This window comes from Eleutherodactylus coqui, chromosome 1 (genome assembly GCF_035609145.1).
Source record: "Eleutherodactylus coqui strain aEleCoq1 chromosome 1, aEleCoq1.hap1, whole genome shotgun sequence".
NCBI classification, from domain to species: Eukaryota; Metazoa; Chordata; class Amphibia; order Anura; family Eleutherodactylidae; genus Eleutherodactylus; species Eleutherodactylus coqui.
The window spans coordinates 76614852-76636103 of record NC_089837.1 but is presented as its reverse complement, the minus strand read 5'-3'; the positions used below and the strand labels follow the sequence as shown (position 1 = coordinate 76636103).

General features: G+C 44.9%; 1 protein-coding gene across 3 annotated transcripts in view; it reads right to left on the bottom strand.

Annotated features, from left to right (window-relative positions):
* Positions 1-21252, bottom strand: part of KIDINS220 (kinase D interacting substrate 220) — a 137639-nt gene that overhangs the window by 83057 nt on the left and 33330 nt on the right. For all 3 annotated transcript variants that reach the window (XM_066597533.1, XM_066597516.1, XM_066597525.1), the window contains exons 9-17: positions 19152-19250; positions 18935-19033; positions 17540-17638; positions 17145-17322; positions 12725-12889; positions 12354-12533; positions 8062-8227; positions 2412-2563; positions 762-1051 (exon numbers count right to left, since the gene is read on the bottom strand). In XM_066597533.1, the coding sequence (XP_066453630.1) occupies positions 762-1051; positions 2412-2563; positions 8062-8227; positions 12354-12533; positions 12725-12889; positions 17145-17322; positions 17540-17638; positions 18935-19033; positions 19152-19250 (1428 nt within the window). The remainder of the gene's footprint in view (positions 1-761; positions 1052-2411; positions 2564-8061; positions 8228-12353; positions 12534-12724; positions 12890-17144; positions 17323-17539; positions 17639-18934; positions 19034-19151; positions 19251-21252) is intronic.

The following is a 21252-nucleotide window of genomic DNA, read 5'->3' as shown; positions in this document are numbered from 1 at the left end:
TGGCCGCCGGGATCTTCTCCCTCGGTGGACCGCAGGGCTTCTGTGCGGTCCATTGCCGATTCCAGCCTCCTGATTGGCTGGAATCGGCACGTGACGGGGCGGAGCTACACGGAGCCCCATTGAGAAAAGAAGAAGACCCAGACTGCGCAAGCGCGTCTAATTTGGCGATTAGACGCTGAAAATTAGACGGCTCCATGGAAACGAGGACGCTAGCAACGGAGCAGGTAAGTGAAAAACTTTTTATAACTTCTGTATGGCTCATAATTAATGCACAATGTACATTACAAAGTGCATTAATATGGCCATACAGAAGTGTATAGACCCACTTTGTTTCGCGGGACAACCCCTTTAAAACAAGACCAACCCCGCCACCCCCCGAAAAAAAAAATGTTGGAATTTAATTTTTTCCCTCTTGCACTCCACCTAGTAAGTGTTTTTCAGTACATTATATGCTACATTAAATAGTACCATTGAAAAATACAAATTGCCCCACAAAAACAAGCCCTCATACAGCTATATCTCTTTGATCTGACTCTCTTTCTCATAACTGTCTGCAGAAGAAGCCTTCCCCTACTTCTATGTCCGCAGTGGAAAAGCAGGACGGTTTGTCCTGTCGATTCAGCGAAGCCTGAAACAAACACGCAGCACGTCATGATTGCGCCACTTCTTCCCCTGAAGTCTGCAGCCTCGAACTAGCATTACGGGGTAGAGATTGGGCAATGAAAGCCAACATTTACACTAGTCCGCATCCTGACAGTTACCTTCATAAAGCCCTCGCTCTTCAGCCTGTGTAGCCTGGAGGCGGCGCTATGAAGACGCTTCCTCTGGGAGTTCAATATGGAATCCATCACTTGCCACCATGTGAGACAGTTGAGGATTAACACCAAGCCAACCACACAGGCCACAGCGATGAGGATGGCATTCACGGTCATGTTCTTAGGATCCACTTTGAAGATAGCCAGCAAGATCACTCCAGCAAAGATGCATGCCATTATGAAGATGAAGATCACAAATGATGGGAGGCAACAAGTTTTCTTCCATTTCTTTTTGCCTTGAGGGAAAAAAAAAAAAAAGTTCCAGGTTATTTCATATGGAAGCAGTTGCCCAAAATCCAGGCAATCAGCTAATTTTCCTAGAGGAGGAGCAACTGGACATTTAGATAAAAGGCCCCCGATAAGCATATGGGCAAGGGTTCATGAGGAGACAAAACAAGGTTAATCTGGTGTAGTGACTCAACTCGATCCCCATGAGAACCAGAGCCACTTCTTAGACTGAGAGGCAAGGCCCGGTCCCCAATGGTTCAGGTAGGCCACTGCCTTTGGCAAAGTCTGACTGGACCTATCTGTTAGATGTGGTGATCTAGCTCCAACATCCAAGAAGGCCACATTCAGACAGCTGTATGCAAGCTGTACCCAGGAAACTCGAACGCAACTTGAATCGGACGACACATGGATACCCACCCATGTACTGTCCGATCTGCAGGGACAGTAGCCATTGGTCTCTATCACAAGAGTATTGGGACATTCAGAGTAGGACATGCATGTGCTAATGTAAAACAGCCTAATCAGGTATAATGGGTCCGTGAAATACACAGACCACATATGAATGGGACATACGGCCAATAAGGCATTACTGGACAGATGCTGATTTCTGTTCATCTAGAAGCGCTGAGGACTCAATACTGGCAAAGCAATTTTTATTTTTGCTGTAAGTCAGAATTTTGTGCATCCTTGGTATTAGTTATTAAACAAGAGTAAACATTTACTGTCATAGCAAATAGTCCATTTGATGCCAAAGCAAGGTTTGGCATAAAGAATTGCTGAACTTCAGGCCTGCCCTGGCAATGCTTTCTTGGAGAGCTAGTTTTTTTCCCTCCCTAGATTGGAAGGAGCTGACAACAGAAGAATTAGGATTCCAGCTGTGGATGAAAATATAGCTGTGGCTATACTTCAGCTCCAAAACAGAATCCTAATCACTATTATAGAAGTATTAGGCTTGTGGGTTTTTTTCTACACGGCTTTCCAGCGGAATCTGCTGCCTGTCCACAATTCAAGTATGGACAGGCCGCGGATCGGACGGCTTCCATTGACATAGACGGAAGCCGTCTGTGCAGGATCCACACTAAAATGGAGCATGCTGCAATTTTGTTCCCGGACTAATAGGTCCGCAAATCAAATCCGCATGCTTTCTTTCATTTGCGGACGCCCATGTATCCCTGTGGGCGGCTTGATTTGCAGATCTTTGTGTGGATCCTGCAAATCAGAGCCACCTGTGGACATTGGGCCTTAATGTATTTGCAAAGTTATCCAACTTGTTTCCCCCCCCCCTCCCCCCCCCCCCACAGACTTTGTAAATCCTTTACATGCCAGATAAGCTTAATAAGGGAACAAGAAAACCAAGTGAACGGGTACCTTGTGTTTCCTCAGTTTTGAACACTCTGAAGAGTCGAGTTGCTAGAAAACCAAACTCTCTCTCACAGGCGTCAGACAGCGTGGCTATCATTTCTGCCATGGAGGTCTCTCCCCCAACACTGGATAGCCTATTGTAGTCTGTAAAGAGGAACCTGAACAAGGAAAAGAAAATAAAAACTAAATTAGCGCACAAGAAATAAAAACTTAAAAAACAGCAAAAGCTAAACTAGTCAAATGATATGTTTGTGCAAAGATACAAAAAAACAGCCTTAAGATCATACTCTATAATGATTAACCTGCAACAAGAAGGAAACACCATGAACATGGTCAGACTAACATCATCCTCCTAAGGCCTCATGTCCACGGGGAAAATCAGATCCGCTGCAGATTCTCCATGTAGAATCTGCAGCGGGTCCCTCCTGCCCCACGGACATGAGCGCTGAAAATAGCAATTTAAAAGCATTTACCTATCCGTAGCGGCCGGCGAAGCTCTGCTCTTCCTCACGGCCGGATCTTCATTTTCGGCCGGCGGATGAATTCCTGACGCCGGCGGCACGTCGTCGACGTGCCGCGCGCATGCGCCGGGCACATCCGCCGAGCCGAAGCAAGGGAGATGCGGCCGTGAGGAAGAGCAGAGCTTCGCGGCCCGCTGCGGGTGAGTAAATGCTTTAAATTCCTATTTTAGGTCTCCCGCGGATCCGGACGGCTTCCATAGGCTTCAATAGAAGCCCGCGGGAGCCGTCCCCGCGGGAGACCCGCATGAAAATGGAGCATGGTCCAGATTTTTTCATGCTCCATTTTTTTTTAAATCGCTTTTATTGACGATCCGCGGGTATTTATCTACCCGCGGGTGGTCAATGCATCCCTATGGGGTGCGGATCCGCGCGCGGGAGATCCGCTGCGGATTTTAAATCTCATTTTGCCCGTGGACATGAGCCCTAAGGGCTCCCACACACTTGCGTTTTTTTAAAAACAATTGTCAATGGGACTTTCTAATGTTAAAAACGCAATGCAACCTGCGTCTTTGGTGCGATGCGTTTTTAACATTAGAAAGTCCCATTGACAATCGCGTTAATAAAAAACATGTTTAAAAGTGGCAAGTGTGTGGGAGCCCTTACAGCGGGTCCACGAAATCTTCAGATCCCTTTTTTTTTTTTTTTTTTTTTTTTTTTTTTTTACATTTTGTAGACTTGTGCTAAAAAAAAATAAAAAAGTTCTCCCCCATCATTCTGCACTCAGTACCCCATAATGACAAAAGAATGTTTGTACATTTTTTTTAAAATGTAAAGCTTTCTAACATGTATTTGTGTTCACGCCTGTACTCCATACTTCGTTGGAGCAACCTCAGCAGCGATTTTCGCCTCTAGTCTTCTTGGGTTTGATGCCACTAGTGTTGCACACCAGGATTTGGGGATTTTCTGCCATTCTTCTCTGTAGATCCTCTCAAGCTCTGTAAAGTCGGATGGGGGCCGTCTGTGGACAGCCATTTGCAGGACTCTTCAAATATATTTGATTGGGTTAACCCCTTAAGGTCATGGCCTATTTTGCCGTTGAGGACCAAACGCTTTTGGGATTTTTTTATCTCCATTTTTCAACAGCCATAGCTTTTTTATTTTTCTGTCGACACGGCCGTATAAGGGCTTGTTTTTTGCGTGGCGAACTGTAGTTTTTATTGGTACCATTTTTGGGTACATAGACTACATTGTAAAACTTTTATTATTTTTTTTATGATCGTATGGAGAGAAAACGCATCAATTCTGCCATAGATTTTTAGTTTGTTTTTTTTAAAGCATTAATTATGCAGCATAAATGACACACTACATTTTTTTCTGCAGGTCGGTACGGTTACAACGATACCAAAATTGTTATTTTTTTTAGGTTTTTCCACTTTTCCACAATAGAAGTCTTTTTTTTAATTATTTTTTTCTAAACTCACTGCATTCAAAGTGCTGTAACTTTTCTATTTTTCCATGTACGGAGCTCTGTGAGGGCTTATTTTTTGCGAGACAAGCTGTAGTTTTTATTGGTACGATTTTGGGGTACATACTTTTTTTTAATCACTTTTATTGCGTTTTTTGGGAGGCAAAATGCTAAAAATTAGCATTTTACCTCAGTTTTTTTGCGTTTTTTTAAACGCTTTTTGCCGTGCAGGATAAAAAGCGTGTTCAATGTATTGTACACGTCGTTCCGGACGCGTCGATACCAAATATGTGGGATTTTCTTTTTATGCTAATATAAGAAAAAGCTTTAAAAAAGGGTTTAACTTTTTTTTTACATTTTTATTTTTTAAACTTTATTTTTCTCTTTTTTTACACCATCTGTGTCCCTCTGAGGGACTTTCACCACAGCACTGCAGATGGCTGCGATAAGGCATGGCAGGACTTCTCTCCTGCCATATCTTATCGCTTATTACAGCGATGTTATCGCGAGAGCTGGCTGGTTGTCACAGAGGGAGCTCCCTCCGTGAACCCTTTCCCTGCCGCGATCTTAGATCGCGGCAGAGAAGGGGTTAACGGCGGGTGGGCGCAACTCTGAAGCCCCCCACCATCGCAGCGGGACACCAGCTATCACTAACAGCAGGCTCCCTATGCGGGATAGCGCGAGATCTGCTATGATCTCGCGCTATCCCTATCACGTAAGGGTACGTCATTTTGCGGGAAGTACCCCGCTCCGATGACATACCCTTACGTTATGGGGCGGGAAGGGGTTAAAGTCAGGTCTCTGGCTGGGCCACTCAAGGACATTCTCTGAGTTGTCCCTAAGCCACTGCTGTGTTTTCTTGTCTGTGTTCTAAGGGTCATTGTCTTGTTGGCATGAGAACCTTCTGCCCAGTCTGGAGGTCCCTTGTGCTCTGGATCAGGTTTCATTAAGAACATCTCTGTACTTTGCTCCATTCAGCTTTCCATCAACCCTGACCGGCCTCCCTGTCCCAGCCGCGGAAAAATACCCCCACAGTATGATGCTGCCACCACCATGCTTCTCTGTAGGGATGGTATTGGGCAGGTGATGAGTAGTGGCTGGTTTCCTCCAGACATAACGCTTAGAATTCAAGCCAATTGTTGAATCTTGGTTTCATTAGACCAGAGAATCTGGTTTATCACAGTCGGAGTCTTTTAGCTGCTTTTTGGCAAACTCCAGCTTTTAGGTGTCTTACTAAGAGAGGCTTCTTTCTGCCCAGATTGGTGAAGAGCTGCAGTGATGGTTGACCTTCTGGAAGTTTCTCCTATCTGTACACAGGATCTGTGAAGCCCAGCCAGAGTCACCATGGGGTTATAAGTCACCTCTGTTACTAAGGCCCTTCTCCAATTACTTAGTTTGGTGGGTTGGCCAGCTCTAGGAAGAGTCCTGGTTGCTCCAACCTCATCCATGTAAGAATAACGGAGGCCGCTGTGCACTTGGGAACTTTCAGTGCAGCAAAAAAAAATTTTTATAGCCTTCTCCAAATCTGTGCCTCCATATAATCCTGTCTAAAGCTATATGGGTTATGATGAAGCCAAGGCTATGATTCTCATAATCACAGTCAGGGACTGTCAGTAATATCTGGGAAAGTGTACCCAGACTTTTCATGTGTGATCGTGGCCATAAAGCTATATACAGCTACATATTAGAGCTGGGTAGCAAAACGGCCTATCAGTAATACCGGTAGGTATGGGCCAATCATCAAGGCTCTACAATTATCTTGCCTAAAAAGCTATCCTGATGAATCAGCCTAACAGTAGTGTGTTAGACTAATCTAATGTAGCCTGGGCTCTATGACATACCAAAGTGATCATGAGAATCATAGCCTTGGCTTTATCATACACCAGGACAGACAGACGCACATGTAATACCTAATGCATGACAGGAAGATCAGTTCATGCAAGATAGAAAGTTAATACTAGAGCGTCCTGAATTAAGGTTATATCAGTGGAGATATTCCAAGTCTACATCCCACAGAGAGTTTGGATTGATGATTAACACGGTCTTATAGTGACATGAAATCTCTTTGAAAACTAAGACCTCATGTCCACGGGCAAAAGAAGAATTAAAATCCGCAGCGGATTTTAACTCTTCTCCTGCCCGCGGATCCGCACCCCATAGGGATGCATTGACCACCCGCGGGTAGATAAATACTCGCGGATGGTCAATAAAAGTGATTTCAAAAAAAAAAATTGAGCATGAAAAAATCTAGACCATGCTCCATTTTCGTGCGGGTCTCCCGCGTGGACGGCTCCCGCGGGCTTCTATTGAAGCCTATGGAAGCCGTCCAGATCCGCGGGAGACAAAATTCGGAATTTACTCACCCGCTCCGGATCTTCCCTTCGCCGCTGCTCCATCTTCTCTCCGTCTCGGCCGGATCTTTTTTCTTCGGGCCAGCGCATGCGTGGGGCACGTCACCGACGTGCCCTGCGCATCCGCCGGGCCGAAGAAAGAAGATCCGGCCGCGACGTAGAGAACATGACGCCGCGGCGAAGGGAAGAACCGGGGCGGGTGAGAGGTAAGTTAATTCTTATTTTCAGCGCTCATGTCCGCGGGGCAGGAGGGACCCGCTACGGATTCTCCATGGAGAATCCGGAGCAGGCCTGATTTTCCCCATGGACATGAGGCCCAAGACTGCAGCTTATCTTCTGCAGCAGTTTTATTATGTTAACAACCTTGGTCACTTAGACCAGTGTTCCCCAACTCCAGTCCTCAGGGACCGCCAACAGGTGATGTTTTCATGATTTCCTCAGTGTTGCACAGGTGATGTAATTATTGTCGGTGCCTCAGACATTGCCACAGGTGTTCTTACTATAGGATATCCTGAAAACATGACCTGTTGGTGGTCCCTGAGGACTGGAGTTGGGGAACCCTGACTTAGAGTACCGTATTGTAAAAGCAGAACTCATCTGGACCAATACTTCCTGACTGCCTTACAAAGTCTAAATAAATATTTAAAACCATCCAAAATAAAAATCTGAGGGATAGACCTCCCATATATACTACACTAGATGTCAGTTATCGGACCATATTTTTCGCAGTGTTTACTAGTAACATCAGACTTGGTTATTAGACACACGAGATTACATGATTTTTATGTCTGTTCGTCTATGGATACAATAGTGGACTTTACCACGTTTTAATATTAGTAATAAAGGTTATATTTTATCATTTCTATCTATCTTTCGGGAAGGTTCTCTACAGTGATTAGACACAACGATTATCGTTTAAAAAATCTTCTGTGTTCTATTTATAACACAAGGTGATCGTTTAAACGTTGAGCGAACACCTTGAGCTCCGAGCGGAGGATGCATAAGGCAAGCGTGGTGTCCCCGCTTGTCTTCTGCATCCAGCTGTTCTTTGCTCGGAGTGCCCAGCTGTTACACAGCCGAGCGCTCTGAGCGGGGTATGGAGAACACAGCTGGACCACTCTGTTCTTCATACCCCGCCTGTCATCGGGGAGCGGGATACAGCTGAAACAATAGTATCAGCTGTATTCTGCTGTGAATCCCTGATCTTTCAGCATTTACAACCCTTCATTCAGTCTACAACCCTTTTAAGATACTTTTAATACCTACCGTATAAGTGCAAATCTTTCAGATTCTTTTCTTTTAAAAACAAGTTTTGATCACAGCAAAGAAAGCCAGGATTTTATTACTGCTTTATAACCTTGTTGTTACACACCCCTCACCTTACTGGCAGCGCCTTGGTGGTCTGCTCTGGGAGCTCAGGAGGATTCACAAACATCAGTTTCAATAGCAATTCCAGGTACCCAATATGTCGGGCCAGCCTTGTACTCAGCACCCAGGCCCAATTCCAATTCTCTCCTTCCTGCCGTCCACCGAAATACACCACAGCTGTAAACAGAAAAATCATCGTCATCACAAGGATTCATTCTTCCATATTTCATACGGTTTTACAGTTCATCTGCCTTTAGCATCCCAGCTGTGTTGACCATAGTAATTCTACTGGTCTCCCAAAATTCCTACCACCAAATTTCAGTAGGAAAAGTCATCAAGAACCAGACTGACAGCAGAGAAACATAATTTACCCTTCAGTAATCCCCAGCTCAGATTATTTACTTTTACCGAGTTACATGCAACCACCTGTAAGGAATGTAATTACTACAGTAAGCAGTCTTCTTCAGAGGGGAACCTTGAGTGCTTGTGCGCTGGAAAAGTGGAGAAAACTGCTGTCCAATTATAACTTATGGGACTCATGTAGGAGGTCAGTCACTTGGAAAGATCCAGAGCTCCGAATCTACAGATCCAGGGACAATCAGGAGCTCCGAAGATGGATGCAGCATATTCTCTAACTAAATTAAAGGGGATGTAAACCAAGTTAGGTAATAAAATCTAATTAGAGGGTAGAGGGCGAAGGGCACCCCCGACTGATTCCGAGAACGGGGGTCCCGTCATCTCCTCTTCTGTCCCTGCGGGCTTGCTTCTCCCACCCATAGTGACCTCAGATTAAATGCAGGGATGGCAGCTGCTCTATTTATCCCAATGGGGCTCACTGAAATAGCTGAGCGCTTGTACTTTATCTACAGCAGCCCCATTGTAAGCGAATGGAGTGCACTCACGTATACAGGGCCATCGCTTCACTCGATCACCTCCTCACTGCGGGGATTGCAGTAAACCCACAGTGAGGAAAATGGGGGAACCAGAACCCCTGTTCTAGGGGACATTTGGGGGAGGTCTCAGCAGGCTTCTACCCATCAGAGACTTACCAGGTATCCTATGGACAGGTAGAAAAATCTATATTGGAACAATCCCTTTAAGCTCTGCAACTGGCATAAAGTTCTGAATGTGAAGACATAAAGAAAGTATGAAGACCAATTATACTTGTGTAAGCTAGACAGATGTTTAGCCTAACTCCAAAACAGTAAGAACAGCAGCTCTGGAGCACAAACAACTGTAACAAGTGAAATATTGTGCAAAAAGATTTTGAGTTATATGTAAATAAAGCATAAAGGCAATGTCCCAGAATCCATTTTCATCAGGTATCCACAGCATTGGTGATAAAGGTCTTATAGGTGGGGGTCTTAACGATCATAAGAGTCCCATGTCCCCATATCTGCTCTCTGTGCCACCCAGTGAGGAGGAGCTTAAATGGATCAGTAGCCATCCTTTAATATGTGGCGCTGTAGACCCTTTATTCCATCGTCCCATTTGCATACATTTCCCAGAGAATGATGCATGGCATTATACGTTTCCTCAAATCTTCTAGGTGCTTCCCCCAAGGAGAAATGATACCTTTCCTGACCCATGTCATAGGCCTCTCACCCAGCAACCTACTGCACACTGATGAGGGGCAAAAACACCGAAACAGCTGTCTGTGCATGGTTATCTTTTCCTTGTGAAGAACACTGGTTTTGGATTATATTCCCAGTCATTGCGACAAAAAGGTTGTGAGAAGGTCTGACACTGGACTTGCAGGAATGTTGCCTTCACAAAGGCGACATTGTTCTATTTTCCATTTGTATAAAAGGAGGAAAGGGTGACCCGGAAACCCAATTCTTGTGATCAGTGACTGTCCTAGCAGCAAGACCTTCACAATTAGACTTTGAATCACTTACCCTGTGGATAAGCAATAAAACTTGATTCTAGGACAACCCTTTTAACTATTGTGAAAAGTTACCATTCTGATATACTTTTTGTATCAGTTGCCGAATGTGTCAAGATCTCCATGAGCGGCAGTCAATAGAAAGATGTGTTTACATTCAAATATGATTATGTGCTGCCCACATAGGTGCAGCCCTGGCAGAGGGACATATTCAAGTCAGGTTTCCAGCAATTAAATGTAAACACGATTCCATCCTTTGTCTACTAAGAGAACTTTGGCCTCATGTCCACTAGGAAATTCGGTCCCGTGCGGATTCTCCATGCAGAATCCCGCAGCGGTTCCCTGCTTTGCCGCAGACATGAGGCCTGAAGTAAGATTTAACTTTCCTGTCAGGACGCTGCGGATCTGCCCTCCATCGCAGCCAGATCTTTCTTCGGCCTGGTGGATGCGCTGTGCACTCTTTTTTTAACTCCTGCTCTCCGGCGGCAGAGCTGAAATTCAGCTGCGGGTGTGCTTCAATGGAAGAAAATGGAGCACGCTGCGGGTGATTTCCCGCACGTGCGATCCGCGCGGCAGGGAAAAAGGACAAGACCTAATTGTGAAGGTCTTGCTGCTAGGACTGTCACTGATCACAAGAATTGGGTTTCCAGGGTCACCCTTTGCAGCGATATCGCATCGTCTTCTTGCGGCAATACCGCGACTATGTAGCTCTACAAAGTCACGTGACTTTGTAGCATCACATGCAAGGATTTTCGGGGGGAAGGGGGGGACTTGAAATATAAGCCCGACCCCAAAAATAAACTGTAGTGGAAGAAAAAAATAAGTATACATCAGCTCTTCTTCGCTGTCCAGGGCACTGCTGCAGCTTCTTCTCAGCCCCTGACACGGTTTCTTTTCATCATCTTCTGGCAGGGGATTAAAAAATCCCTGCCTCCTGGAAGCGCTGGCTGTGATTGGCTGATGCTTAGCCAATCACAGACAGTGCTTGATTAATGGCTGTGATTGTTTTCAATCACAGCCATTCATCAAACACTTGCTGTGATTGGCTAAGTGTCAGCCAATCACAGCCAGTGCTTCCAGGAGGCAGGGATTTTTCAATCCCCGGCCAGAAGATGATTATCAGTGCCGGGGACACGGGGAGACGCTGCGGTCGGCTTGACAGCGCGGGAGAGGTGATGTATGTGTATTTTTTTATTTTTGCCTGCAGTTAGGGCTTAAGTTATTGCTAGGACAGTAGGATTTCTTACTGTCAAAGTTGTATTGCACCATACGAAAACCGTGTATTCATGCGAAGCAACAGAGACCAAGGTTCCATTCAGAAACATGGGCTACAAAACCTCACGTGTCGCGGACATATCGCCGGACCCGTGAGGTTTGTGTCGGGTTGTCGCATGCTACAAAATATCACATTTGTGAAGTTACCCATAGGAAAGCATGGGCTTCTCACACATGCGATTTGTAGCATTGTAGCAACGCTGCAAAGTCGCGCGACTTTGTCGACCATGTGCAGGAGGCCTAGAGCTTACTGCTAATATACTTCTCCAGCATGTTAAAGGGGTTGTCCCGCGCCGAAACGGGGTTTTTTTTTTCCAACCCCCCCCCCCCCCCCCCCCCTCCCGGTTCGGCGCGAGACAACCCCGATGCAGGGGTTAAAAAAGAACACCGCACAGCGCTTACCTGAATCCCCGCGCTCCGGTGACTTCTTACTTACTGGTTGAAGATGGCCGCCGGGATCTTCTACCTCCGTGGACCGCAGCTCTTCTGTGCGGTCCATTGCCGATTCCAGCCTCCTGATTGGCTCGAATCGGCACGTGACGGGGTGGAGCTACACGGAGCCCCATTGAGAAGAGAAGAAGACCCGGACTGCGCAAGCGCGTCTAATTTGGCCATTAGACGGCGAAAATTAGACGGCAACCATGGAGACGAGGACGCCAGCAACGGAACAGGTAAGTGAATAACTTTTGATAACTTCTGTATGGCTCATAATTAATGCACAATGTACATTACAAAGTGCATTAATATGGCCATACAGAAGTGTATAACCCCACTTGCTGCCGCGGGACAACCCCTTTAACTATCGCTCGTTCAGCTGTTGCTTTATCTTCCATTCCTTTCAATGAAGGGTGAAAGCAACCTTTTCTTCAAGAAATGGTTGGGTCTCCCGCTTTTCTCAGGGTCGGTAAGGGTCTCAGAGTTACATCCACCAATCATCACACTTACATAATTGACATGTTATAAAGGTCAATTGGCAGAAAACCTACATATAATTTTGGGGTGAAAATGAAATAAAAATCTAAATGTACACAAGAATACTGAGCTGCCAAAATCTGCTCTTCCCTACAAGGAAACAAGCAACGACACACCTCATGTCATTCTACCTCAACCATTTGTTTCTACATCACACTAAACCTTACTCACTGAAGAAAATGTAGAGAACGGCCAGCAAGCTGAGGGACACAGAAATGCCCAGTTTGGCATCCACGGTGAATGAGAGCAGCAGACCGATAGTGCTGCACATCATAAGGATGAGGAACACAATAAGCCAGGAGAACTGGAAGAGCGGCTCAATCTGCTGGCCGGCGAACGTCTTCATCTCATCTACAGTAAAGGAGAAAAAACAAACATTAGAACACTCCAGAGCAAGTGCAATGCAAAAACCATCATTTAGTCATCTGTACCAAGACAGTCTGTGGCATGTATAAAATACCTATAAATCTTACTACAGTAACATCAAGTATTGACCCTCCTTCCTATCCAGAACTTGTCACAATCTCCAGCAACAACTTTACCTTCAAGCTTCTTAAGCAAAAAGGATTTCCCGCTGCCCCACTGAGCATACAGTCCGACGCAGATTGGGGGCTGCATTGTGGGCTCGCTGAGTATATCCGCCAGGGCACTACTGTACAAGTCATACCCCAGCATGTCACCGTCAGACTCCGTCGGAGAAAGATGCCCTGTAAGAGACAGCAGAAATTAGATGAAGCCCGGGAGCTAAAAAAAACTTACAAAAACAAGGCTTTAAAACACACCAGTAATCTGGTTTCCTGTCAGTCTCCATAACAGCACACCTGAGACCGTCTATCACCTACTAATAGGACAGGAAAACAGAGAGGGTAAGAGGTCCCACCCTTCCTTCCACCGTAAGGGAATTTAAACCCCTTCCTGCCCCATGCTGTATATGTACGTCTTGATAGGGAAGGGGTTCCCGTACCGCGCGGTATTACTGCGGCATATAGATGGCTGAGCCCACATCATCCGCAGCAGAACACAGCTGTGAGTGACAGCCAACATCCTACTTCAAAGGCCAGGATTGGCAAGAACACCAATCCCCGCTATAAACCCATTTTATGTTAACTGCGGCATATATAGAGTTAACAGAGAAATCCCTCTGTAAAGTCATCAGCCCTCTGCCATGGCAATCAATAATTGGGTGAAGATCACCGGATGCCGTCAGGGAGACTTCAGGGAAACAGGATTGCCAGAGAGTCTAATGCCTCATTTTCCGAGTCATCTCCATGACAGCACACTTGACAGCTACCAAGGAAAACTTTATGGAAGGAACTATGCCTGTAAAGCCTTTGCATCCAAATGCCATATTCACCAATGGCAACCACATCTAATCTGTAAGGCTTAGAAAAGGAGTAGATGTTTTTCCGCTTTGCCATCCTCCAAATCTGCTGAACTGAAGCAGATGCCTTCTCAGTCCAGGAAGCAGACACTGTTCTGGCTGGATGGGATTTGAGGCCCTCTAGAACTGGTTTATCCATAGCAGTAGATGCTTCGGAAACGACTTGCTGGATCCAACGAGAGATGGAATGTTTGACTGCTTTTTTTGTCCTTATTCTTTCTTGCGAACTGAATAAATAAGTTCTTATTGGTCCTCCCACTCGCAGTAGACTATGTACTCTAAAACGGACATCCAGCTTATGAAATTCCCGTTCTCAATAGTTTTTAGGCTTTCACATAGAAAGAAGAAAGGATTCTCCATGCAGAGGTAAAGAGGCTGCCAAGTGAATGCTCTTCAGAAACAACAGCCTTATGGAACGAGAGCCTAAGAACTCACATGGTGATAAATCAGAAAGAACACTTGAGATTTTATGGGGTGGAATTGCATTTTTAATTTGGGGTCTTAATCTAACTGAAGCCCTCAGGAATCTAGAAAACCCACCCAACATCAAAGATTCTGGTATAATCAAGAGCATTTAGAGCTGCAAACTGAACCTTTAGCTTGCTAGCAGCGAGACCCATGTCTAGTCCATTTTCCAAGTATAAGAGGGATATTCGGATTTTCTAAGCCTGACCCAGACCCCCTGACCAGGATATGAACTTCCTCCAGACTTTAAGATAGATTGAAGCTGAGGATTTTCTACTACATAGAAGGGTTTGGATTACCTTCTCCAATAGGCCCTACTTTAAGAGGATATGCTTTTCAGTATCCAAGAAGGCAGATTTAGGGTTTTTAGGTGTTGACAGCTGAAGAGACCCTGTGTGAACAATTCCAGGCAAAAGTAATGGTTCATCTTTTGGGGGGGGGGGGCTAAAAAGGTGCAGCTAATATTGGAGCATATGCTTCCCTTTGTAGCTTCTGGAGTACCCTTGGTATCAAGAGGATAGAAAGACACACATGACAGGGCGAACGTCCACTCCCTTCTGCCATTGGGTCGTCTCTGGGATTGACAGAATAAACCACTCGCTTTGCAGTTCTTTTTTGCCATGAAAAAGTCTACTTGGGGGGAAACCCACTTTGCTATCAGGGGCTGAAACACTGTCTGACACAGAGAGGACTCCCCGGAGTCCAGTGCCAGATGACTTTGAAGATTAGCCAAGTAGTTTACATCCCATGGACCACAGTCAGGGTCAAGACCCACTTATCCAAGAAAAGATTTCCCCTGCTCTGCCCTGGTGTAGGATGAATGCCATAGATGTGGTACTGTCAGAGTATACCAGCATGTGTTTTGTTTTTTGTTTTTTTGTTTTTTTTTTAAGATGGTCTTTGTGTGCGGAAGCGTCTTCTAAATTGCATAAAGTTTCCTGAAATTTGAAAATTGGCAGCTAATATTCTGAGAGCACATCCCTTGAAATTTAACGACAGCTGGCCTATATGGGCGCTTCAACCTCAAGTGCTGGCGTCAATGGGGATTTAAAGAACGTTTTTGGGAAACCAATGTTCTTCCCTGCTTAGGTTGTGGTTGTCTAGCCACCAATGAAGAGATTACTTAACCTCTGGTGTTAGAGAAAGTCTTTTTTCTTGTGAAAACAGCTCTTTTGCCCTTATTTGGAAATTACTAATTTTTGAAGAGGCCCTGTGTAGAATTGTGCCCGTGCTATTGCTGAGACACAGGATGTTAGCTGCCCAAGAACTTATATTGCCGTCTGGAATGAACGGTAAAGGAGTTTTAGAAACCCATGGCTCTCATCTTGGGAGAGACCGTCTTTGCTTTCGGGAAGAGAGGATTGCCATCTTATTTAGTCTAGGAGTATGCCTAAAGAAAACTTTCTGGCAATTGGCCAGGAAATCCAATTTTTCACAGTTGATGAACCAATCCAGAGTTTGCAGGTGATCTGACAATTGGTTTCCGGTTTCAGCTAATACTAGTAAGCGGTCTAGGTATAGAACTATAGTAATAGACTTTTGCCTTAGAGTTGCTACCACTTTTCGTCATTATTTTTGCAAAAATGCTGGGAGCCAATGCGATTCTGAAGGGGAGGCAGATAAAAAGTGTTGAATTACTTCACCTGTAGGTACTGAAAACCTTAGAAACGTTTAAGATGACTTGAGGATGGGTACAGGATAGTAAAGGCCTATTTACACCAGCTGATGATAGCTTAAAAAAAAAAAAAAAAAACGCTAATCGGCGATCGTTTTAGCAATTGCTGCGTTTAAATGTGCATCCATCGTGCGCTTTTCGGGGACTGTTAGCTGATCTTAAATTCAGTCCAACCTAAAAATCGTCTTTCACTCTTATCAGTAGTTCTTCACAGGGAATACTGATACTGTAGCATTGTTTCCTCTTGGAGAACAAAAGGATCTGAGCGCAGATAAGAGCCCTTGGCTATTAACTGCATTCAGAGAAGGCTTCATTTGCATACTTAATTGGTACTTAAGTAGCTGAGTAGCTACTTAATAGTTTATGCAAAATGATCGCTCAAAGCTGTCACTCAAATTGTTGTTTGAGCGATCATCTGCTGGTGAAAATAGGCCTTAAGCATCTCTTAAACTGATTGTAGCCATTAGAGTTCCTTTGTCCATTAGCCTTACTATAGATTTTACCATCTCCATTTTGAATTTCATGTACTTTACAAATTTGTTAAAGGGTCTTAAATTTAATACTCCTCAATATATTACGCTTGATTTTTTTTGACCAGGAATAATCTCAAATAATGTCCGCTCCCTTGTTCTCTGAGAGGAACAGGGGTGACTGCTCCAAAATAAACTCCTCTATGCCTCCCTGTAGAATTTGAAAATCAGTAGCCAATATGTATCCTGTGGTGTCTTCACCTGCCTGGTAATGATATCACTTCTGGTTTCTATACCTGCACAAAAGGCCGCCATTTTGTCAGATACCAAAAGAGACCGCACAACATCCAGCGTCGCCCCTGCTTCCTGCCCAGGCAACACATTGCAGAGGAGTGTCATGGCTCCATCTTCCTCACCAATAAATTCATGGGACATAGAGACCAGAAAGATGGTGTCACACCATTGATCCAGTACCCTTCCTCTCCACCCCATACCTGACCCACCTGGGATGCCAATGGTGGAATCTCCACAGGAACCACCTAGGAATGGAGATCTGAGTTGCAGCCTGAAAAATGGAGGGAAGAAAGTGCTGCCAGTTCCACCTAAGGCAGCAAATGAAAAGAAGGCGGAAGAATAGAAAAAGTAGGTTAGGAGCCCCAAACAACTCCCAGCACCTTTCACTGACAAGACAGGTGGAGAAAAACAAACACTGGAGGTGTGAAGAAGGGTGGGGGACCTTTAACCTGTGTTTTTTCCTGTCCTATCAGGGAGACAGGGAGACAGGGAGACAGACAGACAGACAGACAGACAGACAGACAATCTCAGGTGTTCTTACATGGAGACAACTGTGGAAAAAGAATTACATTTTAACATACGAAAAGCATAAAGGACGAATTTCAGAGCAAAAGCAGAGGAAGGCTTTATTGCAGGTGGAATATGTGTGGGAAAAACCGACAAACCAAGTCACTTACTGGCTCCAAAGATCTGGGTAAGGATACTCTTCTGGTGGCTGCAGTCTATGTTGTATGGGGTCTCTCCAGCTTTGTTGGGCCTGTACAGCAGTCGGCCATCTTTTGGGTTCCTCAGGAGCAGTTCTGCAAGTTTCCGGCTTCTGCCTCTGATCGCGATGTGAAGAGGAGTATCTCCTTTCTGAAAAGATCATGTATTTAGATTCCAAAGCACAAACTACAGCACAGAGCCATCCATTACCACTAGGAAAGCCAACAACAGATGAAAAAGAAAGTAATGGCAATCCTATGACGGTGAAACCTCAGGGAACAAAGGTCATGCTGACATAATATATGGGAAATTAGGAATATACAATTAGAGCATTTGGCAAATATTGTAATCTTCACATTTTTCTTACCTTGTCCACTGCAGAGACTTTTGCTCCTTTGTCAAGTAAGAGCTCCACTACTTCTATATTTCTCATCTTGGTTGCCTTAATCAATGGAGTTTCTCCATCCTAAAAGCAAATGACACAAATCACTTTAACCTCTTCAAGATCCAGACCGGTTTGGCATTCAGAACCAATGGGTTTCCGGGGCTTTGCTATTGGATGATCGAAGCAGCACATACCATTTTCTATTTTGCTTTTTTCCTTATTTCAATAGTAACATCCTATTTTACGTATTAATAATGCTCCGGTCCCATTTTTTAAAAACATTTATTATACTGAATTACACCTCATTGCAAGAAACCACTGCAAGGGGGTTAGCTGCTCAGGACACTCACTGTCCTTGCGGACAGAGCCGGAAGCAGACAGCTTCATGCATAGTCCAGTGGCTTAGTTTGGTATTGCATTGAATTCAATGGGAGCTGTGCCTGCAATACGAACATAGGCCACTGCACCATGGACAGTGCTGTCTGCTTATGGCTCCATTTGCAATAACAGCTGACTTGGCAAATAGCTGATCGGTGAGGGTCCTGAGTGGTGGATTACCATTAATCAACCATTGATAAACTATCCTTAGGATGGGTCATCAACAGTAAAGTGTCAGCAACCTCTTTAAAAGTATTATGATCATTTAGTAATAATGACACAGCACCCCTCAGTATAATAATCATTCAGAAAGAGAAATATTGGGGTGGAATAAATATTACATAAAATAAGATTTTCCTATTGAAATTGGGGGGGGGGGGGCAGGAAAAGTTAAGATTTGACATGCACTATCACACATGCCAGGCTACTGCCATCTGGGTAGCGTACATTTAATTAAAAGTGGCTACATAGGAAATAAAATGTAAAATATAGCACCTTTGTAATGTATCTGTATTGCATTTTTTGCCACTTTCTTTACTTAAATTTTAATTTGTTTCAACCTTGTAAGCAGCGAATAATTGCTGCATATGTAAGGCATCACTAACATTTGTACCAGGGGCTCCTACACATCACCATTATTTGGCTGCGTCCTAGGAGCTGAACAGACCCCATTGACTATAATGGGGTCCATCCAGCTTGCTGCATTCTGACCAACAAAACAGTGGTGCATGCTGCGCTATTTTGTCATGCATTTTTTGCCGAATCGGCGCTAGAGGCTCCAAAATAATTCCTTATGCAGACGAGAATGGGGTCTCACTGCAAGTGCATCATTGCTGGCCAGGATTATAAAGGGTGTGCGAGTCCAATTAATCAGGGCTTTAAACAAAAACAGACTTTAGTTCCCAATCTAAATGGTTTGATCTGATAAAACTATAATATGAGATAAGATGTTATTTGCAGGTAATATATAAAACATTACTACAACTTGTCCAGCATTACCTTAGTAGAGAATTCTGTATCCGGATTACACTGCAAGATGTCGCGAACCATGGTAGCATTCCCCTTCTCCACCGCCCAGTACAGGGCAGTTTTGTTATCCTAAGAACCATAAGAATATTAAGTTAGGATCTAAACTAAAGATTTAGCCAGATTTATAAGCAAAACCGCGGAGTCAAAGTAAAGTCATGTTAATAGGAGAAAAAGAAAACCGCTTTACCTGCCCTCTGATGTCTATATCAGCATATTTATGCAGTAGAGCGCGGACTATCTCGACGTGGCCTCCACGGACCGCTCCGATCAGAACAGTATCTCCATTCTGTATCAAAAAATAAAAGAAGTTCTAGAGTACGTACTGGACATGAAGTGTATTAAACTTACACAGTATTCGCAAACTTCTCCAAACAATGGAATTCATGCACCAGAACTGGCTAAAGAAGAGATCCTTGATCAGGCGGGTCTGGCTGGTGGGACTTACAACGCAGCACCTTCATAAATTTTCCTAGCACAGCAGCGCCCCCTATCTGCTTGGTTTGCAGGACAACTACATTCACTTAAATAGACAACACTGTTGAGTAGAAGAAAAAAAAAAAAGCTGTAGCTTGTCCCTTTCATTCAGGTGATGGATGGGGGTTCCAAAGGCAAAACGCCCACTGATCATGAGGTCATGGCACATCCTAGTAATATATTCTACACACACACACACACACACGTCGAATTGTTGCAAAATTCCTCCTGTTGTTATGTCTAATGTAAAGGGCTACGGTTGTGGTCTGATTAGACACAGGGACTTGCGACCAGAGGCCGTAAACCGACTTTCCCCACTGCCCTATAAAAAGGCTCTCAGAGGCCACTTTTATGTAGTGGCCCTCTTAAGAGATCGTTGACCACTAGACGTTCCCTTTACATCTCAACTCAAAGACATTTTGCCCAGTTATCCCACTGAGATGGGCGTATCATTGGAATGAGAGAAGCAGGACGGTCGTTTTAATGAATTGCCTGCCATCTAGGTCATTCTGACCAAGCTGTTAGGAGCTATTGGCAGCAATGGTTACGCGAGGGCACACAGCAAACAGGCTCTAGATGGCCCAGACTGGCCACCAGTGGATGGTCTGATCCGTCGCCAAGCAGATCCAACAGTTCCATTGTCCACCATCCAGACACAGGTGGCAGCTTCATTACAGACCCATCTCTGCCCGGACCATTTCCAGGCACTAAGCAGAAGGAAATTTTAAGTCCTGGTGCCCATTATGTGTCACGTCACTAGCACCCCAACACTGTGACCTTGCAGTGATCTTGTGAACAAGAAACCTGGACTGCTACGGAGTGGAATCTTAAGATCTTTAGCAACGACTGCAGGTTCTGTGTGGGAGCTGACAGCGGTCGTATTCGAGTTTGAAGACCTGATGGTGAGTACTTCAATCCTGCCTTTGCAGCGGCACACTGCCCCCACTGCTGGTGTGATGATCTAGGGAGCCATTGAACATGACAGTCGGTCTCCCCTAGCAGAGATTGAAAGACACTAACAGCTCCGCGATATGTGCCAGAAATCCTGCAGCCACGCGTTTTATCTCTCATGGTGCCCTTTTCCGGAGAATTATGCTCGGCCGCACACAGCAAAAGGTTTCCCATGAAAGCCTCCGCCGGGTTGCCACGCTTCCTTTGCCTGCCCGGTCAGCAGATTTACAGTCAATCGAGCATTTATGGGACCTGCTGGGACACCAGCTTCAGCGGCCTACCAGGATCTAGAGGCTCAGCTGTAATATCTGTGGGCAAATGCTCATAAGATGGCATACAAAGCCTGTATACCTCCATGCCTGACCGTATCTCATCATGTGTCTAAGCTAGAGGCGGCCCAACAGGGTACTAGCGCCTCCTTTGAATTGTACCGTTTTCTCGCAATAAATGTATCCATTCACCCGAATATTGCAATCACTTCCATATATCATTATATTCACACATACAAAGTTTCATCCGATTCCAACACCTCTTCCTTCTTGTTGCATTACTTTTCTATCAATGAGTGTATATAGAGTATACAGAAGAGCGGCATAAGCACAGCAGTACGGGAGAGGCCTGCATCACTAGTCTGATATATCCCCCCTGTGGCCGGCAGAATCCGCAGGGGCTCCAGCCCCCCAACACTAACCGTCTGCGTCGTAGTAAATGTTATTAATCTGCACACTGGTTTTCCCCTTTAATTGCAGCTTTGTCTCCAAGTACTTCAATCTAAAAGGTCTCAATGGGAAGCTTTTCTCCAGCTAAAACTTTTTCCGCCTCCATATTGCCAGCAATTACTTTGAACTTCATTTTATTTTCTC